Genomic DNA, 15543 nt, shown 5'->3' with positions numbered 1-15543 from the left:
GGCACAGTACATTCTATTGAAAATAAACTATTTTCTTTGTAATAGAAAGTGTTGTGCGCAGCACAGAACATTTCAATACAGAATAAACATGGAATTTATAAAAAATTTCAACAACAAAACAAGCAAATTCCATAATTAAAAATAATTCCAAGTTTTTTATGTGTTTAGAATATATTTTATGGGCCACTGGTATTTTTTTGTTTCAATGTCTTCAAGACACCAACATTTTTTTTCAAGACGTCTTGGATGAGAGGATACAATTTTTGAAGTTTCAAAAATGTCTTCAAGATACATGTCTTAAGACATATATTCTATGTCTCAAGACACATCTTCAATGATTTCATGTCTTAAGACGTATGCTCTATGTCTCAAGACATAAGGTGTATGTCTCAAGACTGTCTCGAGACGTCTTAAGACAATGAGGTTCATTTGCTATGTAGTATATATGTATCACAGTCTTATAAATATCTATATAGTTTGGTATAGTTAACAAGTGAGCAATGAAAATGGACGGAAATATACGTCATCATAACAATCATAAGTGTACAAAAAAACAGACACAATACTTATGAAAACTAAGCATTACATTATTTTCCTGTAGAATACACTAATGCTAGTGAATAATAATTTAACAAAACTAAATTGCTGGTAACGTTGGAAATAGTCTCTCCAATGTTTATCAGCATATGATAGTTTATCTTACCTCCTATACATTTCTAGGAATATGATTGGTTAAAAGCAACCGCGTGGAGACCGTATATTTTCCATTTTAGGTTAGTAGGGTTCCATATTCAGTTAGCAGGCGGGGCTTTTGACAAAGATGATAGGAACAGCTCAAAATCAGTAGGTCCTTTGGCAAGTACAATCGAGGCTTCATATCAAATAATACTACATTATGCTGCAAATATAAAATACTGAAGGGGAATACGACTTAAAATTTAAAACTTGAGGACTTGTTAGAGCCATACAACGCCATAAATGTATTAGGTCGAGAAAATTCTAAAAGCAAAAGTCATGATTTAAGATATAACTGAGCAACAAAATAAAAATTAAAGCATTCTATTTTCTTGGTTGAGGAGTTCTTGGTTGAGGAGTTCTGGCTGAGCGTGGTTTATCATCAATAGCTTTTCTGGTCCCTGCACCAAGCTGTCCATAACTATCTGTAACATTTGCTCTCCCGCCAGCTTTCTGAAATTACATAAAATAAAAAAATCTGAGTAAAATTCAGATCTATCATGAATCCCGTACTCGTTAATCAAATGAGCATAACGATATCAGAGATCTAATTAAACTAAAAAGTATACAATGTACTACTTTTTTGTCTATGTCGCCAACAGCCATTTTTTTTTATATAAATCGGTTTGTCTTAGACGTTTTCACTGATAATAGCTCAAAGGTGGTTCTAATTTCTGTCCTATTCTTCCCGAGAATACGTTTTTTATTCTTTTTTTCGTTTTGTCATTGCATAAAATTAATATTCTTTTTCGGTTTTGATTCGTCAAGTTATGGAATAAGTCTCATGATTATTTCAGGAACACGTGACACCACTGAGTATATTATTCTATCCTGCTTTGGTGATGTCATGCCTTTCATCATTATATTTCATGTTTGTAAAACTAAAACTATCACTAGAGTAAAAATAATAAAATGAAATGCGACATTGGGGAATTTTACTGAAAATCGAGGGTGAAATAAACTTCTCCCCGGAGCTTCTCTAGAGCGAAGTGGGGAGTTCCAGAGCGACCAGCCAGAGCGACTTTGTCGCTAACTTCACCTGGTGTGGTGACCCCTGAAATAAAATAGTTCAATCTAACATCACTTACCTTTTCTTGATACCTCCTCTCATAATAATCCATGTCAGCTTCTCCTGGTCTCTTCATTTGAGAAACCCTCTCAGTGAGGTCACTAAATATCTCATCGTCCGGGTCGTCAATTCCTGATAATTTAATAAGCATACAATTAATCATGAATTAGGACGGTTGAATTAGGGTTGCACTTATTTTGAGATAAAAGGTGAACGTATTATAAATTCATTGTATGTTGCAAGATTTAGTTTATATACAAAACTCAACAATTTCGAAGCTAGTGGCCATTGATAAATCTATATGTAAATAATGTAATAGATACACTAGTAAGAAGATGTGGTATGAGTGCCAATGAGACAACTCACCATCCAAGTAACATGCAATGTGTAAAAGTTAATCATGTAGTAATGCCTGTTTATCTATATATCATTTCGTTAGTAATAAAGTTAATTGTTTCGTTAATTTAATGTTTAAGTGGTTTTCTTAATTACAAATACGAATGTGACAAATGGTCGACAAAACAACTTGCTTACAAAAATAAAAAAGTAAGATACCGATGATACCGTTTGTACCAAACGTGGTTCTGGAATACGTAAAAAGCTAAATCACCATTAGCATGTACGGACAATACCTTAATTCAGTTTGGAAAGCCAAAATTAAACAACGTTTTGGAGTGTGCAAATGAAAAAAAAAAATTGGGTTGCAAGAATATTTTATTTTTGGAATAAATCTGTTTATGTCGTTTGGACAGCATAATTATAGAAACTTTATTGAGGCTCTAAAAATGGACAAAACACAAGTTTTGCGTTCACTTTCAAGACTAGTTTTGAAGAAAAAAATGGTTGACCGAAACGATTTGTATTCGTTCCAACCGATGATATACATAGCGACATTCAAACAGCATATACATAGTATGAAGTTAACAAAATAAGATACAATAATTTAATTGAGAAGCATGTAGACAAAATAAGTACAACAAAAACATACAAATTTTCAAAAATTATTAATATAGCTCAAATCTGTTAAATTTCACAGACATCATGATTGTTGTGTTAGTTTACCATTTACCAAACACAGCTCCTTTTCCCACAATAAAAATATTCATATTCCGACTCGTATACGTAGTTAGTGCAAATTAACAAATTGTTAAAACAGCTAGATGGAAACTATGTATCAATTCATCTGTAAACAAGAGTGCTAAGATTTTGTGCATGTGTAAGTGAATGAATTATTTATATTCATCTGGTCTGTATTGTCTCTTTAGCACTGTCTTTCGCAAATGTGCAACTATACCAACTAGTATCCAGATGCAAAAGTCACCAAGGGTAAGCTCACATAGGACATGGCCATGTGCATTTGTAACACTTTAGTGCAAGCTTTGCCGGTTTGGGTTTGATTATGATGTTTAGGATACTGGTGCAAGCTTTGGTTTATGCCAAGGAATATCCTTATACTAGTATCCCTTCTCCACCTAAAAAAAGTGTACATACACACCAACTTGTCAATTTTTATGTTTGATTATGATGTTTAGGATACTGGTGCAAGCTTTGGTTTAATCCAAGGAATGTCCTTATACTAGTATCCCTTCTCCACCTAAAAAAAGTGTACAGACACACCAACTTGTCAATTTTTATTCTAAGGTTAAAACTATGAACTACAGACAACCATTTCTAACAATTAACGTCACTTTCAAAAGCACACACAAGAGTATAGTTTACCATTAACATGCAGCTGTTTATTTTGTTCCCGTTCTTGTAAATAAAAAAACAGTTTAAAACAGAAATAATATTTACACTCTAGTTTTACTTTGTAAATTGCTTTCTAGAATTAGTCAAATTTTGAAATCTGAAATTTTTATTTTGAGACCAGTCCAATACCAGACTAGTATATTTATAGGGTTTTGGAAAATCGATTAAACAGTTATAGTCTTTACCATTACTGAAAAAAACAATACAGAACTTTTCAATACTTGGTTCTACAGCAAACGTCCGGTCAGAAATACTTTATTTCTATTTATACTTCATTTACTCTTTTTGTAAATTCATTGGGGTGTAAAAGCGTTGACCGAACTACATTTTGTATGAAGCGTGGTAACTTCACTCCAGGTTTATGAAAGTTCATGTTGCTCAACCTTTACCCTTATCGGCTAATTTTTGTCAGTTAGTCTTTTTTAGCCTCGTGTCTATAAATTATCTATTGTGTTTATTGCCTATTCTGACATTTTCACTGACTGAATCTGGATTTGTATGGCTGATGAAATATACATATCAGAAGACGCTTTCTCTGTCAGTGCATTTCCTCCCGTTTTTTTTTCTCTCTCTTTTTTTGTTTTTATATATTTTGAAAATCGATAAACTACTGTTTCCTCTTATTTATATGTCAGAATGAAAGATGCATACGGTAGACACACAACAGCTTGAAGAAACTATGTATGCTGTGTTTTCCAATGTATTTTATGAAATATATAAAAATTCAAATACACAAAATGCATCTACATACCTCCTTAAATACATAGAATGTATATAGTTACATACCTCCTTTTAGCATGTTCTTCTGCATTTGATGAGATTTAATAGCTTGAACATTTGATCGCAAGAATGGGTTGTCAGCTGATGTAATCGACTGCTCAAGGAAACCTTTGTTTGGAGCACCTACAGAGAAAACATATTATATGATATTAGAAAGAAATAGTAATGTTGCTTAAGTAGCCAAAGAATGAACATATTCTCAAAAAATAACTTTCATTAAAATGTATGTAACATATGTAAACATTTTTTAAAAATGTTCTTTGACACTGTTTTGACTTAAGATTCTTGATCTCGTATCACCTCGATCCTATGAAAATCTTTAGAAGTACTTTCAGTAAGCTTGGCCTTTTCCTCAAAACAATTGTGTATAATAAGCTATTTGAAGAGTGAAAGATGCTGTTAATTCGTATTAGATATTTACTTTGACCAATTACATCAGCTTGGTCTTTAATCTACGAACTTGAAAATATGCATTTTGTTCCAAAGAATTCTATTGCTTTTTTTTTTTTTTTTTTTTTTATAAAAGTGAATCTTGACTAACATATATATACGGTGAACATATACCTCTACCACTAGGATCTAGCCTCATATATCCGTCTGCAAGGGACGAAAATCCAGTTATTCCACCCATGGCAGCATACGGCGTGGCTTGTCCTATTGGATGACCCCTGGCCTCGCGTTCTTCCGCAGTTTCTACAATCATTTTATGTTGTTTGTATGAACCTCCACATCCACAAGTGAAGGAACTTGTAAACCCAGTACATTTTATACATCCTCCTGCATTAATATACAATGTAAATGAGCATAAATAAATAAGAAAAATGATGAAACAGATTAATGACGATTTCAAAAATGTTTTCAAACACATTTGGAGTAAACGTTTTCATTGCTGTTTATAGAATTGAAAATGAAAACGAAAAATTTGTTAAAGAGACAACAACCCGACTAAATGAGAGAAAACAGCACAAACTTACCAATGGGTCTTCAACACAGCGAGAAACCCCTGACCAAGAGGCGGGTTTTAGCTGACCCCTTAAAAAAATTGGTACTGCAGTTCAGAGAAAATGGAATTCGCATTAAACTCCAAAACATATAAATGATTTTTTGTAAATACAGGACTAACAAAGGCCAGAGGTTCCCTACGTTGGAAAGGCGCAGAAATGCAGCGGTGTTAAACATGTTTTGTGAGGACCCTCCCCCCCTATACCTCTAGCCAATGTACATCGATCGAATGCTCTGTGTTTGATCTTACGTTTTTTGCACCGGTAAGGCTGTTCTTCTGAATGCTCTTCGGACGTGTGTTTACACGTACATCTGATAGGCTGACTACCATTTAGTGGAGCGAAATGGTAAGTTGCACATTTGCATCCTCTTTGCCTGCATGGAAGTTTTATAGGTCTATCTGTAGGTATTACTTCAAAATCAGTTTTATGCTGTTTGTATCTGAAAAGGAATTTAAATTTGCAGATTAGATTTGAAATATTGAATTTCAAGAACAAATATGAACAAAATAAAATTATTAAAAAATGGATAGATATGCACTATAAGAATTAAAATTGAGAAAGGAAATGGGGAATGTGTCAAAGCGACAACAACCCGACCATAGAGCAGACAACAGCCGAAGGCCATCAATGTGTATACTAGTACAGCGATAATGGACGTCATACTAAACTCCGAATTATACACAAGAAACTAAAATTAAAAATCATACAAGAATAACAAAGGCCATAGGCTCCTGACTTGGGACAGGCGCAAAATTGAAGCGGGGTTAGACATGTTTATGAGATCTCAACCCTCCCCCTATACCTCTAGCCAATGTAGAAAAGTAAACGGTTAAACGCATAACAGTACGCACATTGAAATTCAGTTCAAGAGAAGTCCGAGTATGTAACAAAAGAAAATAAATAAAATGACAATAATACATAAATAACAACAGACTACTATCAGTTAACTGACATGCCAGCTCCAGACCTCAATTAAACTGATTGAAAGATTATGTCTTCATCATATGAATATCAGGCACAATCCCTCCCGTTAGGGTTTTAGTATCATACTATCATAAAACAAGAGTGCACACGCTGAAATGTCTCGCCTTCTATACTAATCATTGATATTATGTTGATAGTCCTAAGTAAAAAGCTAAGCTTTATAACAACTGTACCATAAACTTAACATTAACCAAGATAACTAAACAAAGACCAATGAACCTTGAAAATGAGGTCATGGTCAGATGAACCATGCCAGGCAGACATGTACAGCTAACAATGCTTCTATACAACATATATAGTTGACCTATTACTTATAGTTTAAGAAAAATAGACCAAAACACAAAAACTTAACACTGTGCAATGAACAGTGAAAATGAGGTCACGGTCAAATAAAACCTGCGCGACTGACATAAAGATCATAAAATATTTCCATACACCAAATATAGTTGACCTATGGCATATAGTATTAGATAAAAAGACCAAAACTCAAAAACTTTACTTTGACCACTGAACCATGAAAATGAGGTCAAGGTCACATGACATCTGCCCGCTAGACATGTACACCTTACAATCATTCCATACAACAAATATAGTAGACCTATTGCATACAGTATAAGAAAAACAGACCAAAACACAAAAACTTAACTATAACCACTGAACCATGAAAATGAGGTCAAGGTCAGATGACACCTGCCAGTTGGACATGTACACCTTACAGTCCTTCCATACACCGAATATACTAGCCCTATTGCTTATAGTATCTGAGATATGGACTTGACCACCAAAACTTAACCTTGTTCACTGATCCACGAAATGAGGTTGAGGTCAAGTGAAAACTGTCTGACAGACATGAGGACCTTGCAAGGTACGCACATATCAAATATAGTTATCCTATTACTTATAATAAGAGAGAATTCAACATTACAAAAAATTTGAACTTTTTTTTCAAGTGGTCACTGAACCATGAAAATGAGGTCAAGGACATTGGACATGTGACTGACGGAAACTTCGTAACATGAGGCATCTATATACAAAGTATGAAGCATCCAGGTCTTCCACCTTCTAAAATATAAAGCTTTTAAGAAGTTAGCTAACGCCGCCGCCGTAGCCGCCGCCGCCGCCGGATCACTATCCCTATGTCGAGCTTTCTGCACCAAAAGTTGCAGGCTCGACAATATATGAGAAGAACATAACCCATGTCATGCCAACAACTGTTTTTTTTTTAAATAAATGTGTTTAGTTCCGATGCAAAGACCCTATAAGTGAATCAATATTAAAGCCAAAATATGCAATCTTTAATGACCTGACAACATATATTTTGACAAAAAAACAACATATCGACTAGGTAAATCTACTAATTAAATAAAATAACATACAGCAATCATACAAACACACATACAAACACCCTGTATGTATGAACTTTAATACTCAGGTGCGACCGAAACAGAGAAAGCGTTAACAAAGTCATATACGCTTTTCAATATGCGTACTAAATTCATTTGTCTTTGCAAATATTTATTTACCGAAATATAGTTGAGTTTTGTACTTTTGAGATACTTCAATTTAGAGTTGTCGTGACACACTTGAATTTAAATCATCTTTAATCTACGACATAATGTCTCAGTATAGTCATTTTTATTTAGTTGTTTCATTGGCATTCATACCTAATCTCTTTATTTTCTATTTTTTAAAATCAATTTGACCGTGTTATACAAAATGTGCTGTTACATTACCTATGTGTACAGAAACATGGCGTTTCAGGTCCGATCATTTTACAGTCCATACCAGTGGGTGCAGAGTAACTAACGAACAGTCTGTTTTTCATTCTCTAGAAGAAAATATACCAGAAATGCATACTTTATTTACGAAGCTTTGCTATATAAGGTGCAGCCTAGCCAAGTAAATTAAGAAATAATTAGTTTGTATTAATTCCTTAGTCCATCCCACAGGGAAAAAAATCCTATATACCTTAATATAACACAGACACTTGTCTCAGATTGTTTCCCCCTATATACCTTAATGTGTTATATTTAGGTATATAGGATTTTTTTGCTGAGACAAGTGCCTGTGGTCCATCCATGTTCGTTAGCCAAAGGTAACGATCCAGTCCTCTCCTCTCTAAGGGTGGTGGAGAGAAGAAGACTGGATCGTAATCCTTGGCTACCGAAGATGGATCACACCAGTCTCATAGAATCTAACTTTTCAAAATAGTTTCTGGAATCCTGGTGTTTCTACACCCCAAACACCTTATAAGAGTTCAAATTAGCGGATTGACATCAACCTGGTTTCAATATACCTTCTGTATTACACCAGTTCTCAACTGGCATTGTCTATGGAACATTTTATTAACAAACAAGACATTTGTTTTACACAGGAATCCATAAAATACTGGTATCGATATGCAGGTAATGTTGAATTGGCATTTAAACTATTGATAGTCAACCTTTGTCTCTGTATATAATAATAAATTCGAAACAAAATCTTGTATTAGTATAGTTATCATACCATTGGCAGTACTTTCTTTTTGTATTCCTCAAACTGATCTGGTGTCATGAGTTCTCCTCCGTCATCATCACCAACGATTCTGTAACAGAGAATTCATTGCATCTTGACATTGATATTGCCAACATACGAATATTGTAAGTACGTAAGTAATGTACGCAAACTTTATTTAGAGTCGGCACAGGTGTACAATTAACAGTAAAATGAGCATAAGAATACCCGACTATGTACCATATACACGTCTGTACTTCTATAGCAACAACTCTGTTATGAAGTTGCTAATTGCTTTTTTATGATTTTTTTTGTATTTGATCATTTATTATCTACATTGCAAATTTCGTTCAACGGAAGGCAATTTTAATTTTGATGATCATAAACTCATATATTGGCCCAGACCTTTAAGATGATAGAGATACCTAAACATACCATCCAATCTAATTTTTACAAAAGGAACTGGATGTGATATCACAAAAAGGCAATCCCCTCTATACATGTTATGATATGTACGGACAATAAGTGTGGGCGTCACGACAATACTTTACAAATAATTGTGTTGAACTTATCACACGTCATTTATAATTTATTCAATTTGAATTAGAAAATTAAAAGATTTTCACCTGACATTGAATGACATATACTATACCCCGTTCACACTGTGTCTTTTTAATCCGAGTGCGGATTACGTTAAAAGAATGTAACTTAATTGTGGTATTAAGAAATATTGACTTCTGCAAAAATATTCTTAATATTTTAGAGAATAATTGTTTCAAATTATCGTTTATACCTAAAATTAAAATGGAACTGAACCATACAGTGATTTATTGACTAATTATAAACGACTGCATTTCGCAAAGGTTTGCGTTAACGCAAACACAGGAAGAAATATAAAAAACTGTGTTGCGCTAATACGCTTCCGTACTGCATTCTATAAATGCATTCTGTTACACACATCGTTGAAAATATAACGGAATTTGATGCGACTGTCATACAAGTGAGAGGTTTAGCGTTATAAAACCAGGATCAATCCACCATACCAAGTCAGGAATATGACAGTTGTTGTCCATTCATTTGATGTGTTTTATCATTTTATTTTGCCATTTGATTAGTGACTTTCCGTTTTGAATTTTCCTCGGAGTTCAGTATTTTTGTGATTTTACTTTTTTACTTTTTTCATACTTTAAATGTTAATGAGTTTAAATATGAAAAGACGTGATATGATTGGCCATGAGATAATCATCCACCGGAGACAAAAGAACATGGATTTAAGCAACTACAGGTCAACGTACGGCCTTTAATTATGAGCAAAAGCCATATCATTTAGGAATCTAGTAAAGATCTGTATCGTTGTAACAAGACATTATAATTACCGGTGTAAGTCAATTTAATGTATTGCGCCGACATTCGAATTGAAAGTTTAAATACCGGTTGAATGCATACAATTTTCTCTGTTCATACATGATTGTACATTATTGTACTCTGCAGTTCCTATATCGATAGTATAATAAACAATATAGTTGACTTGCCTTTTGTATTCCAAATATTCGTCCACAGCCTGAGCATTTTTGTTGTCAAATTTCAGATGGTACTGTCTCTCCGCCATTTTTTACTTTTACCTGGATGTTTATATTAACTACGGGATCAATATGTTTATATTCAAACCCATTAAGCATATCTAATGTTTAGTCAGACATGTACATTTTTGCTACACCCAATATTTAAATGGTATAAATCTTATTGAAAAAGATTAATTATAGTGAGTGACGTAAACCATGTACTTTGCTCTCTTATCGCAATGTTTGGGAAAATACATATACGTCGAAATTTATTTGAATAAAAAGAGTATTCATAATTTTGGTGAAGAGATACCTTTAAACCAGTATGTATGGTATGGTTACCAAATTTAACATTTCATTGACAAGAATTGAAACGTGTTACTTTTTGAATGTTTGGATATCACCAGTTATCCCTCTTTACACGTATTTGGATCAAAAAGTTCTATGTTCTAAATATTTTCATGTAACCCGACATAAAATAACATTTTCTATTCTATTCTATTCTATTCTATTCTTGGTCATACTGTCATCTATGTGCCTGCTATCAGTAAATCATAACATTCTTCATAATCTTGATCATATATATAGAGTTGATTTGAGTATTTATGAATACTTTTCGTGTATTTCATTCAATATCTTTTGTGCTATGTTGACTGTTTCAAGCATGAAAAGCCGATAGATTTCCATATAACATGTATACTTTAACTTACTAAAATAGATTTTTTTCAAGAGTTGCTTTTTCGTTGAGTTGACCAGACAACCCTTTACATAAAGGTCGAACTCGTCGATATTATTTGGCAGTGTAAATTTTTTCAAGTTTTGACAGACACTATACATGACTTACTTAACATATATTATGCTTCTTTTTTTTTTTTTTTTTTTTATCTATGACAAAACCCATTTTCTAATTTATGTAATATGCATCAGCAACAGGCGAACTTTAACTGTTTTAATGTGGTTAAAGTGTTTCAAATAGTTTATATATCTTTGATTTTATTAAAACTTAAAATTTCAGCAACTGCAAACATTCTTTGATACGGTATTACTTATTGATGCTTTTCTTTTACTTATGTTTTTGTTCTCTATTAATTTTTATTAACAAAATTGATTGCTTTTTAGTGTATTTCTTTTATGTACATTTTGTTATAGCACTTATCGATATCAAAAGTTTAAGGGTCGATTCATAAAAAAAACCTATAGTCTAACCTTCAAATCATATGATTGTCCAAAGTCAGGAACATATTCAATGGTTGTCTTTCGTTATGTATCCAAATATTTTATTTTTTGTAATTTGGTCTGAATAATGTGTAGTTGATGGTAGATAGCCACGGTTGAAATTATTCACAGCACTGTATATGGTTGAAGGCCTATGTTCATCTTTGATGTCTTTTGATTTTCGAATAGTGCTGCTTAAAGTATACCTCATATCTCGTTTTATTATTATTTCCATACATTAATTTTGTAAAGTTTGTTAAAAATGATGAGGTAGTTTTAGAAAAAGATAAAAATGCGGAAAGTAAACGGACGACGGACGACAGACGAAAGATGACAAATAATTGCAAAAGATCACCCGGTCTAGGGTCTCGAATTTGATATACATTGGTTATTTCTGCAGTGTGCATGATGATCGGTTTGGTAAGAACTAAGAATTGAGCTGGGAGATGTTGGGGGAATTTAATAGACATCATGACGATAAGTTAGGAGAATTAAGGTTGGAATATAGAAGAGAGATAGCATTTTTACATACTGTCCGTTTTTTTCGCTATCTAGTACCATGTTTTAAATTTGCATTTAATTTTGTTTAATGAAAAATTCAACTGAAAACTCTTCAGAGTTTATTTGTTTACATACATATAATACGTCCATGTCATTTTAAGTTATAGTAGGGAGAACTTATGAGTATTAATAATGCTGTGTGTTCTGTTTTAACGGAGATCATATCAAATGTATGAAATAAAGGTTTAAAACAAAAACTATATTTTATTCTATTAGAATTCTCAACTCATTTTGATTTGTTTATTTTCAAGTATCATGTTCCCTTTCTTATTTTTTCATCGTCAAATATTCTAATTTCTCCCTATTCCACATAAAAAAATTATTCTTTGTTTTGCATGCTATATAGATCAATTTTACCTCATTAAATTCATATATTTTAATTTCAAAAGTACTTTCAAAACATATTTTTACAACGAAAGTTCTAAATGCCACGTTTACGCAGTATTTATAGTTTGGGAGAATTTGAAAACTGTTCATGTAAATATTTAACTGCACGCGAAACATCTCGGGATTTTCCCTTGTCTTTACTTACAAGACAAGTTTGAACTAATATACTATTGATTATTTCACAACTCCCATCACATGATACTAGGTATATAAATAAAGCTTTTATTTTTCTATCAACCATTTGAGTTAGACTGAAGTTTGTAACATAACAAAAATGGCAAGCACAGCTAGTTTACATGTTCCACCAGGGGGACTGTTAGAAATAATATTTTCCTTTGATACCACGGGTTCAATGTCATCGATATTAGATGAAGTTCAAAGCCGACTGCAAGATATGATACAACGCTTGCAATCTGACATTCCCGGAATCAGAATAGGGGTTATTGCACATGGCGACTATTGCGACAAGGATGTCTTTTATTTAACAAAAGAAATTGACCTGTGTCAAAATGTTGGTGAACTCTGTCAGTTTGTACAGAATATTGAAGGTACCGGTGGAGGCGATGAGGATGAATGTTACGAGCTCGTTCTGCGCATGGTTCGACAAAAAAGTTCATGGACTCCAGGTTCACAAAGAATTCTTGTGATGATAGGTGATGCTAATCCACATGAACCAAGCTATGAACAGAATGTCGACAATATTGATTGGAGAGAAGAATTAAAACTTATGAAATTATCGGTAATTAATATACATTAGCAATAGTTAAGACAGCAAATTTTAAAGAAGAAAACACTTTAAAATTCTAAATTTATGTTTATATGTGGAAATTTCAAATATAAAAAACATCATGACATAATTTAATTATGTTGAAAAGAAAATAGTGAAACAAAAGTCTATAGTTGAGTTATTATTATGTATAATATTCTACTTTTTTCCCTTAATTCTGTATTTAATTTTCAGGGTATAAAAGTGTATGGGGTTCAGGTGTTTAACTTTGAAGGAGTTGACGAGTTCTACAGAAGTTTAGCAACAGAAACTAACGGACATTATCTTAAATTAACAGAATTTTCAAACATTTGTGATCTAATGATGGCTATTTGTTACGCTGAGCGAGGCGAAGACTTCTTAATGGTAGGTTTGTTAGTTAGAAATCCGACGGCATGCATATAATACTCCATCTTCGCTAGCCAAGGGATACGATCCGCTCCCCTCCTCTTCAAGAAGAGGGGAGCGAATTGTAACCATTGGCTAGCGAAGATGATTATACTAAAACACAGGAAAATTAAAAAAAAAGGAGTTAGTAATAGCGATATGTTTATTGAAACGTACGACAATATATACTAAGAAATGATTAAACTCACAAAAAATAAAATATATATATACATATATATATTAAAAGAAGAGTTACAATACAAAAAAATATATCACAAAAAAACTCACATAAAACCGTTAATAAAAGAAAAAAATACACAGTTCCATTATGCCTATACTTATTTTTTTTTTAAATTTCAGAACTATGAAAACGAAGTTCGGTCACGCTTTGGTGCATCTGAGAACGTTCCGAAAGATGTAGAAGGTTTATTCGGAACTTTACGGAGAGGTGACTCCAATAAAAGTACAACAAGCGGAACGACAGTTATAGTTCATGGTCCACCAACTTCCGCTAAAATTGCAACAGTGATACCAATTTGTAGAAAACGCAAGGCATCTGTTATTCCAACGGACACAAAAGCAGTTGATTATAACAATAATACTCAAAGGAAGAAAGCAAAGTTAAAACGGCCATTAAAGGTGTGTATATATTTGCAGCATCTTTTTAAATAAATTTCTTAAATATATATTTGAATGTATTATTTTACAGGATATGTTGAACTTTCTTTTGACGCAATAACAAGTATTAAAATAATAATTTTATACAAGAGAATATACAATTAAATTTTATACATCATAGAAGGGTGATATGTTTAGTTTTTGCCTATATAAATATAAAATTTATAAAATAATTGGATTTTTTTAAAGTAAGAAATATCGTATGTAAAATGTAAATAAAAGCTTGATATAGAAAAAAAGTTAATAAAAAGAACTGTTTCTATTTTGTAGGAATTTAGGGAAAGCTTGAGTACAACACAATTCGATAAGAGGTGTTCATGTAAATCGTCCACCAGATGGCGTCTTGTTTACTCCCCTGAAGACCTTCATACAAATGAATTCAAGACTCGTCGATTATACAATGCAAACAGGTACTGGAAGAAAAAGATAGCTTTTAAAAAGCTTTCAAATGACAAAGGTGTTTATGAACTTGCAGTTCAAACCAAACCGGGTAGAAAACTGCATGTTGTATACAGTTGTGTGTTCGACCAACGGAGATCGAAGTTAATGCAGACGACTAATTGGGAAGATGTTTTATTTCAGTCGAAATATCAGAAAAGTAGAATTATGCGACGCATAAGGAATGTATCTGCGAATCAAGGGTGCCGTGTGTTCTTAAGGCAAATGAAATACTCAAAGAAGACAGTTGAAGTTGTTAGTAAAATGGACTTTGCATGGAAACACGTTAATTCAAGGAAATTGGTTAAAAATGAAGTTGAAATTTCCTAGCATATTTGATTGTTTGTAGCATTCATTTAGTTATTTAAGAATTTCATAGGTTCACCGCTCATTTTGTTTTGCTTTTGTGCAATATTTAACAAGTGCATGGAGTTTGTAATTTATGTATAATTTATCTGTTTTGTTTTTAAAATAAAAATACATGGAAATTGAAAAGTTTTTCTTAATTGTGAAGAGCAACAGTTTACTATAGCTTTCTTTTGAGAGCAATTACACTTTTATAATCACTATAATTGTTCTATTTAGAAAAAGCAAAATGGTATATAATGTGAAATTGCATAATTTAATCTTACATTAATTTTACTTTACAAATCAAATCTATTAAACTGAATGAATGTCTGGAGTTGCAGACACAACATTAACGTTCTGAGCGCGTTTCTGACTCAACAATCTGGA

The 15543-nt window shown here is 32.6% G+C and overlaps 2 protein-coding genes across 3 annotated transcripts; one reads left to right on the top strand and one right to left on the bottom strand.

Annotated features, from left to right (window-relative positions):
- Nucleotides 1-1043: 1043 nt before the first annotated feature.
- On the bottom strand, nucleotides 1044-10516 carry LOC139481124 (protein FAM221A-like). Of its 2 annotated transcripts, XM_071264233.1 has the most exons (9): nucleotides 10347-10516; nucleotides 8827-8905; nucleotides 8055-8149; nucleotides 5586-5776; nucleotides 4898-5110; nucleotides 4340-4456; nucleotides 3524-3556; nucleotides 1824-1936; nucleotides 1044-1188 (listed from the first exon to the last, which is right to left on the bottom strand). In XM_071264233.1, the coding sequence occupies exons 1-9, from the start codon at nucleotides 10421-10423 to the stop codon at nucleotides 1060-1062; spliced, it is 1047 nt and encodes a 348-aa protein (XP_071120334.1). In that variant the 5' UTR covers nucleotides 10424-10516; the 3' UTR covers nucleotides 1044-1059. The 2 variants fall into 2 exon arrangements, with proteins under 2 accessions (XP_071120334.1, XP_071120335.1); XM_071264234.1 differs by lacking the exon at nucleotides 3524-3556 and having other exon boundaries at nucleotides 10347-10512.
- Nucleotides 10517-12742: 2226 nt separating this feature from the next.
- LOC139481123 (uncharacterized) lies at nucleotides 12743-15303 on the top strand. The gene is made up of 4 exons (XM_071264232.1): nucleotides 12743-13278; nucleotides 13501-13671; nucleotides 14053-14331; nucleotides 14641-15303. Exons 1-4 carry the CDS (start codon nucleotides 12814-12816, stop codon nucleotides 15136-15138), a joined length of 1413 nt encoding a protein of 470 aa, XP_071120333.1. The 5' UTR covers nucleotides 12743-12813; the 3' UTR covers nucleotides 15139-15303.
- The last annotated feature ends 240 nt before the right edge of the window (nucleotides 15304-15543 follow it).

This window comes from Mytilus edulis, chromosome 7, assembly GCF_963676685.1.
Source record: "Mytilus edulis chromosome 7, xbMytEdul2.2, whole genome shotgun sequence".
NCBI lineage: Eukaryota > Metazoa > Mollusca > Bivalvia > Mytilida > Mytilidae > Mytilus > Mytilus edulis.
The sequence above is the reverse complement of the archived record's forward strand: the minus strand, read 5'-3'. Positions and strand labels throughout refer to the sequence as shown.

Coding starts and splice junctions, on each gene's coding strand:
- LOC139481124 (XM_071264233.1), bottom strand. CDS start 10,423: ATGGCGGAGAGACAGTACCATCTGAAATTTGACAACAAAAATGCTCAG. Junction 1,937..3,523: donor TAAACAGCTGCATGTTAATG/GTAAACTATACT, acceptor TTAAATTATCAG/GAATTGACGACCCGGACGAT. Junction 1,189..1,823: donor AGAGGAGGTATCAAGAAAAG/GTAAGTGATGTT, acceptor ATGTAATTTCAG/AAAGCTGGCGGGAGAGCAAA.
- LOC139481123 (XM_071264232.1), top strand. CDS start 12,814: ATGGCAAGCACAGCTAGTTTACATGTTCCACCAGGGGGACTGTTAGAA. Junction 13,279..13,500: donor TAAAACTTATGAAATTATCG/GTAATTAATATA, acceptor TTTAATTTTCAG/GGTATAAAAGTGTATGGGGT. Junction 13,672..14,052: donor GAGGCGAAGACTTCTTAATG/GTAGGTTTGTTA, acceptor TTTAAATTTCAG/AACTATGAAAACGAAGTTCG.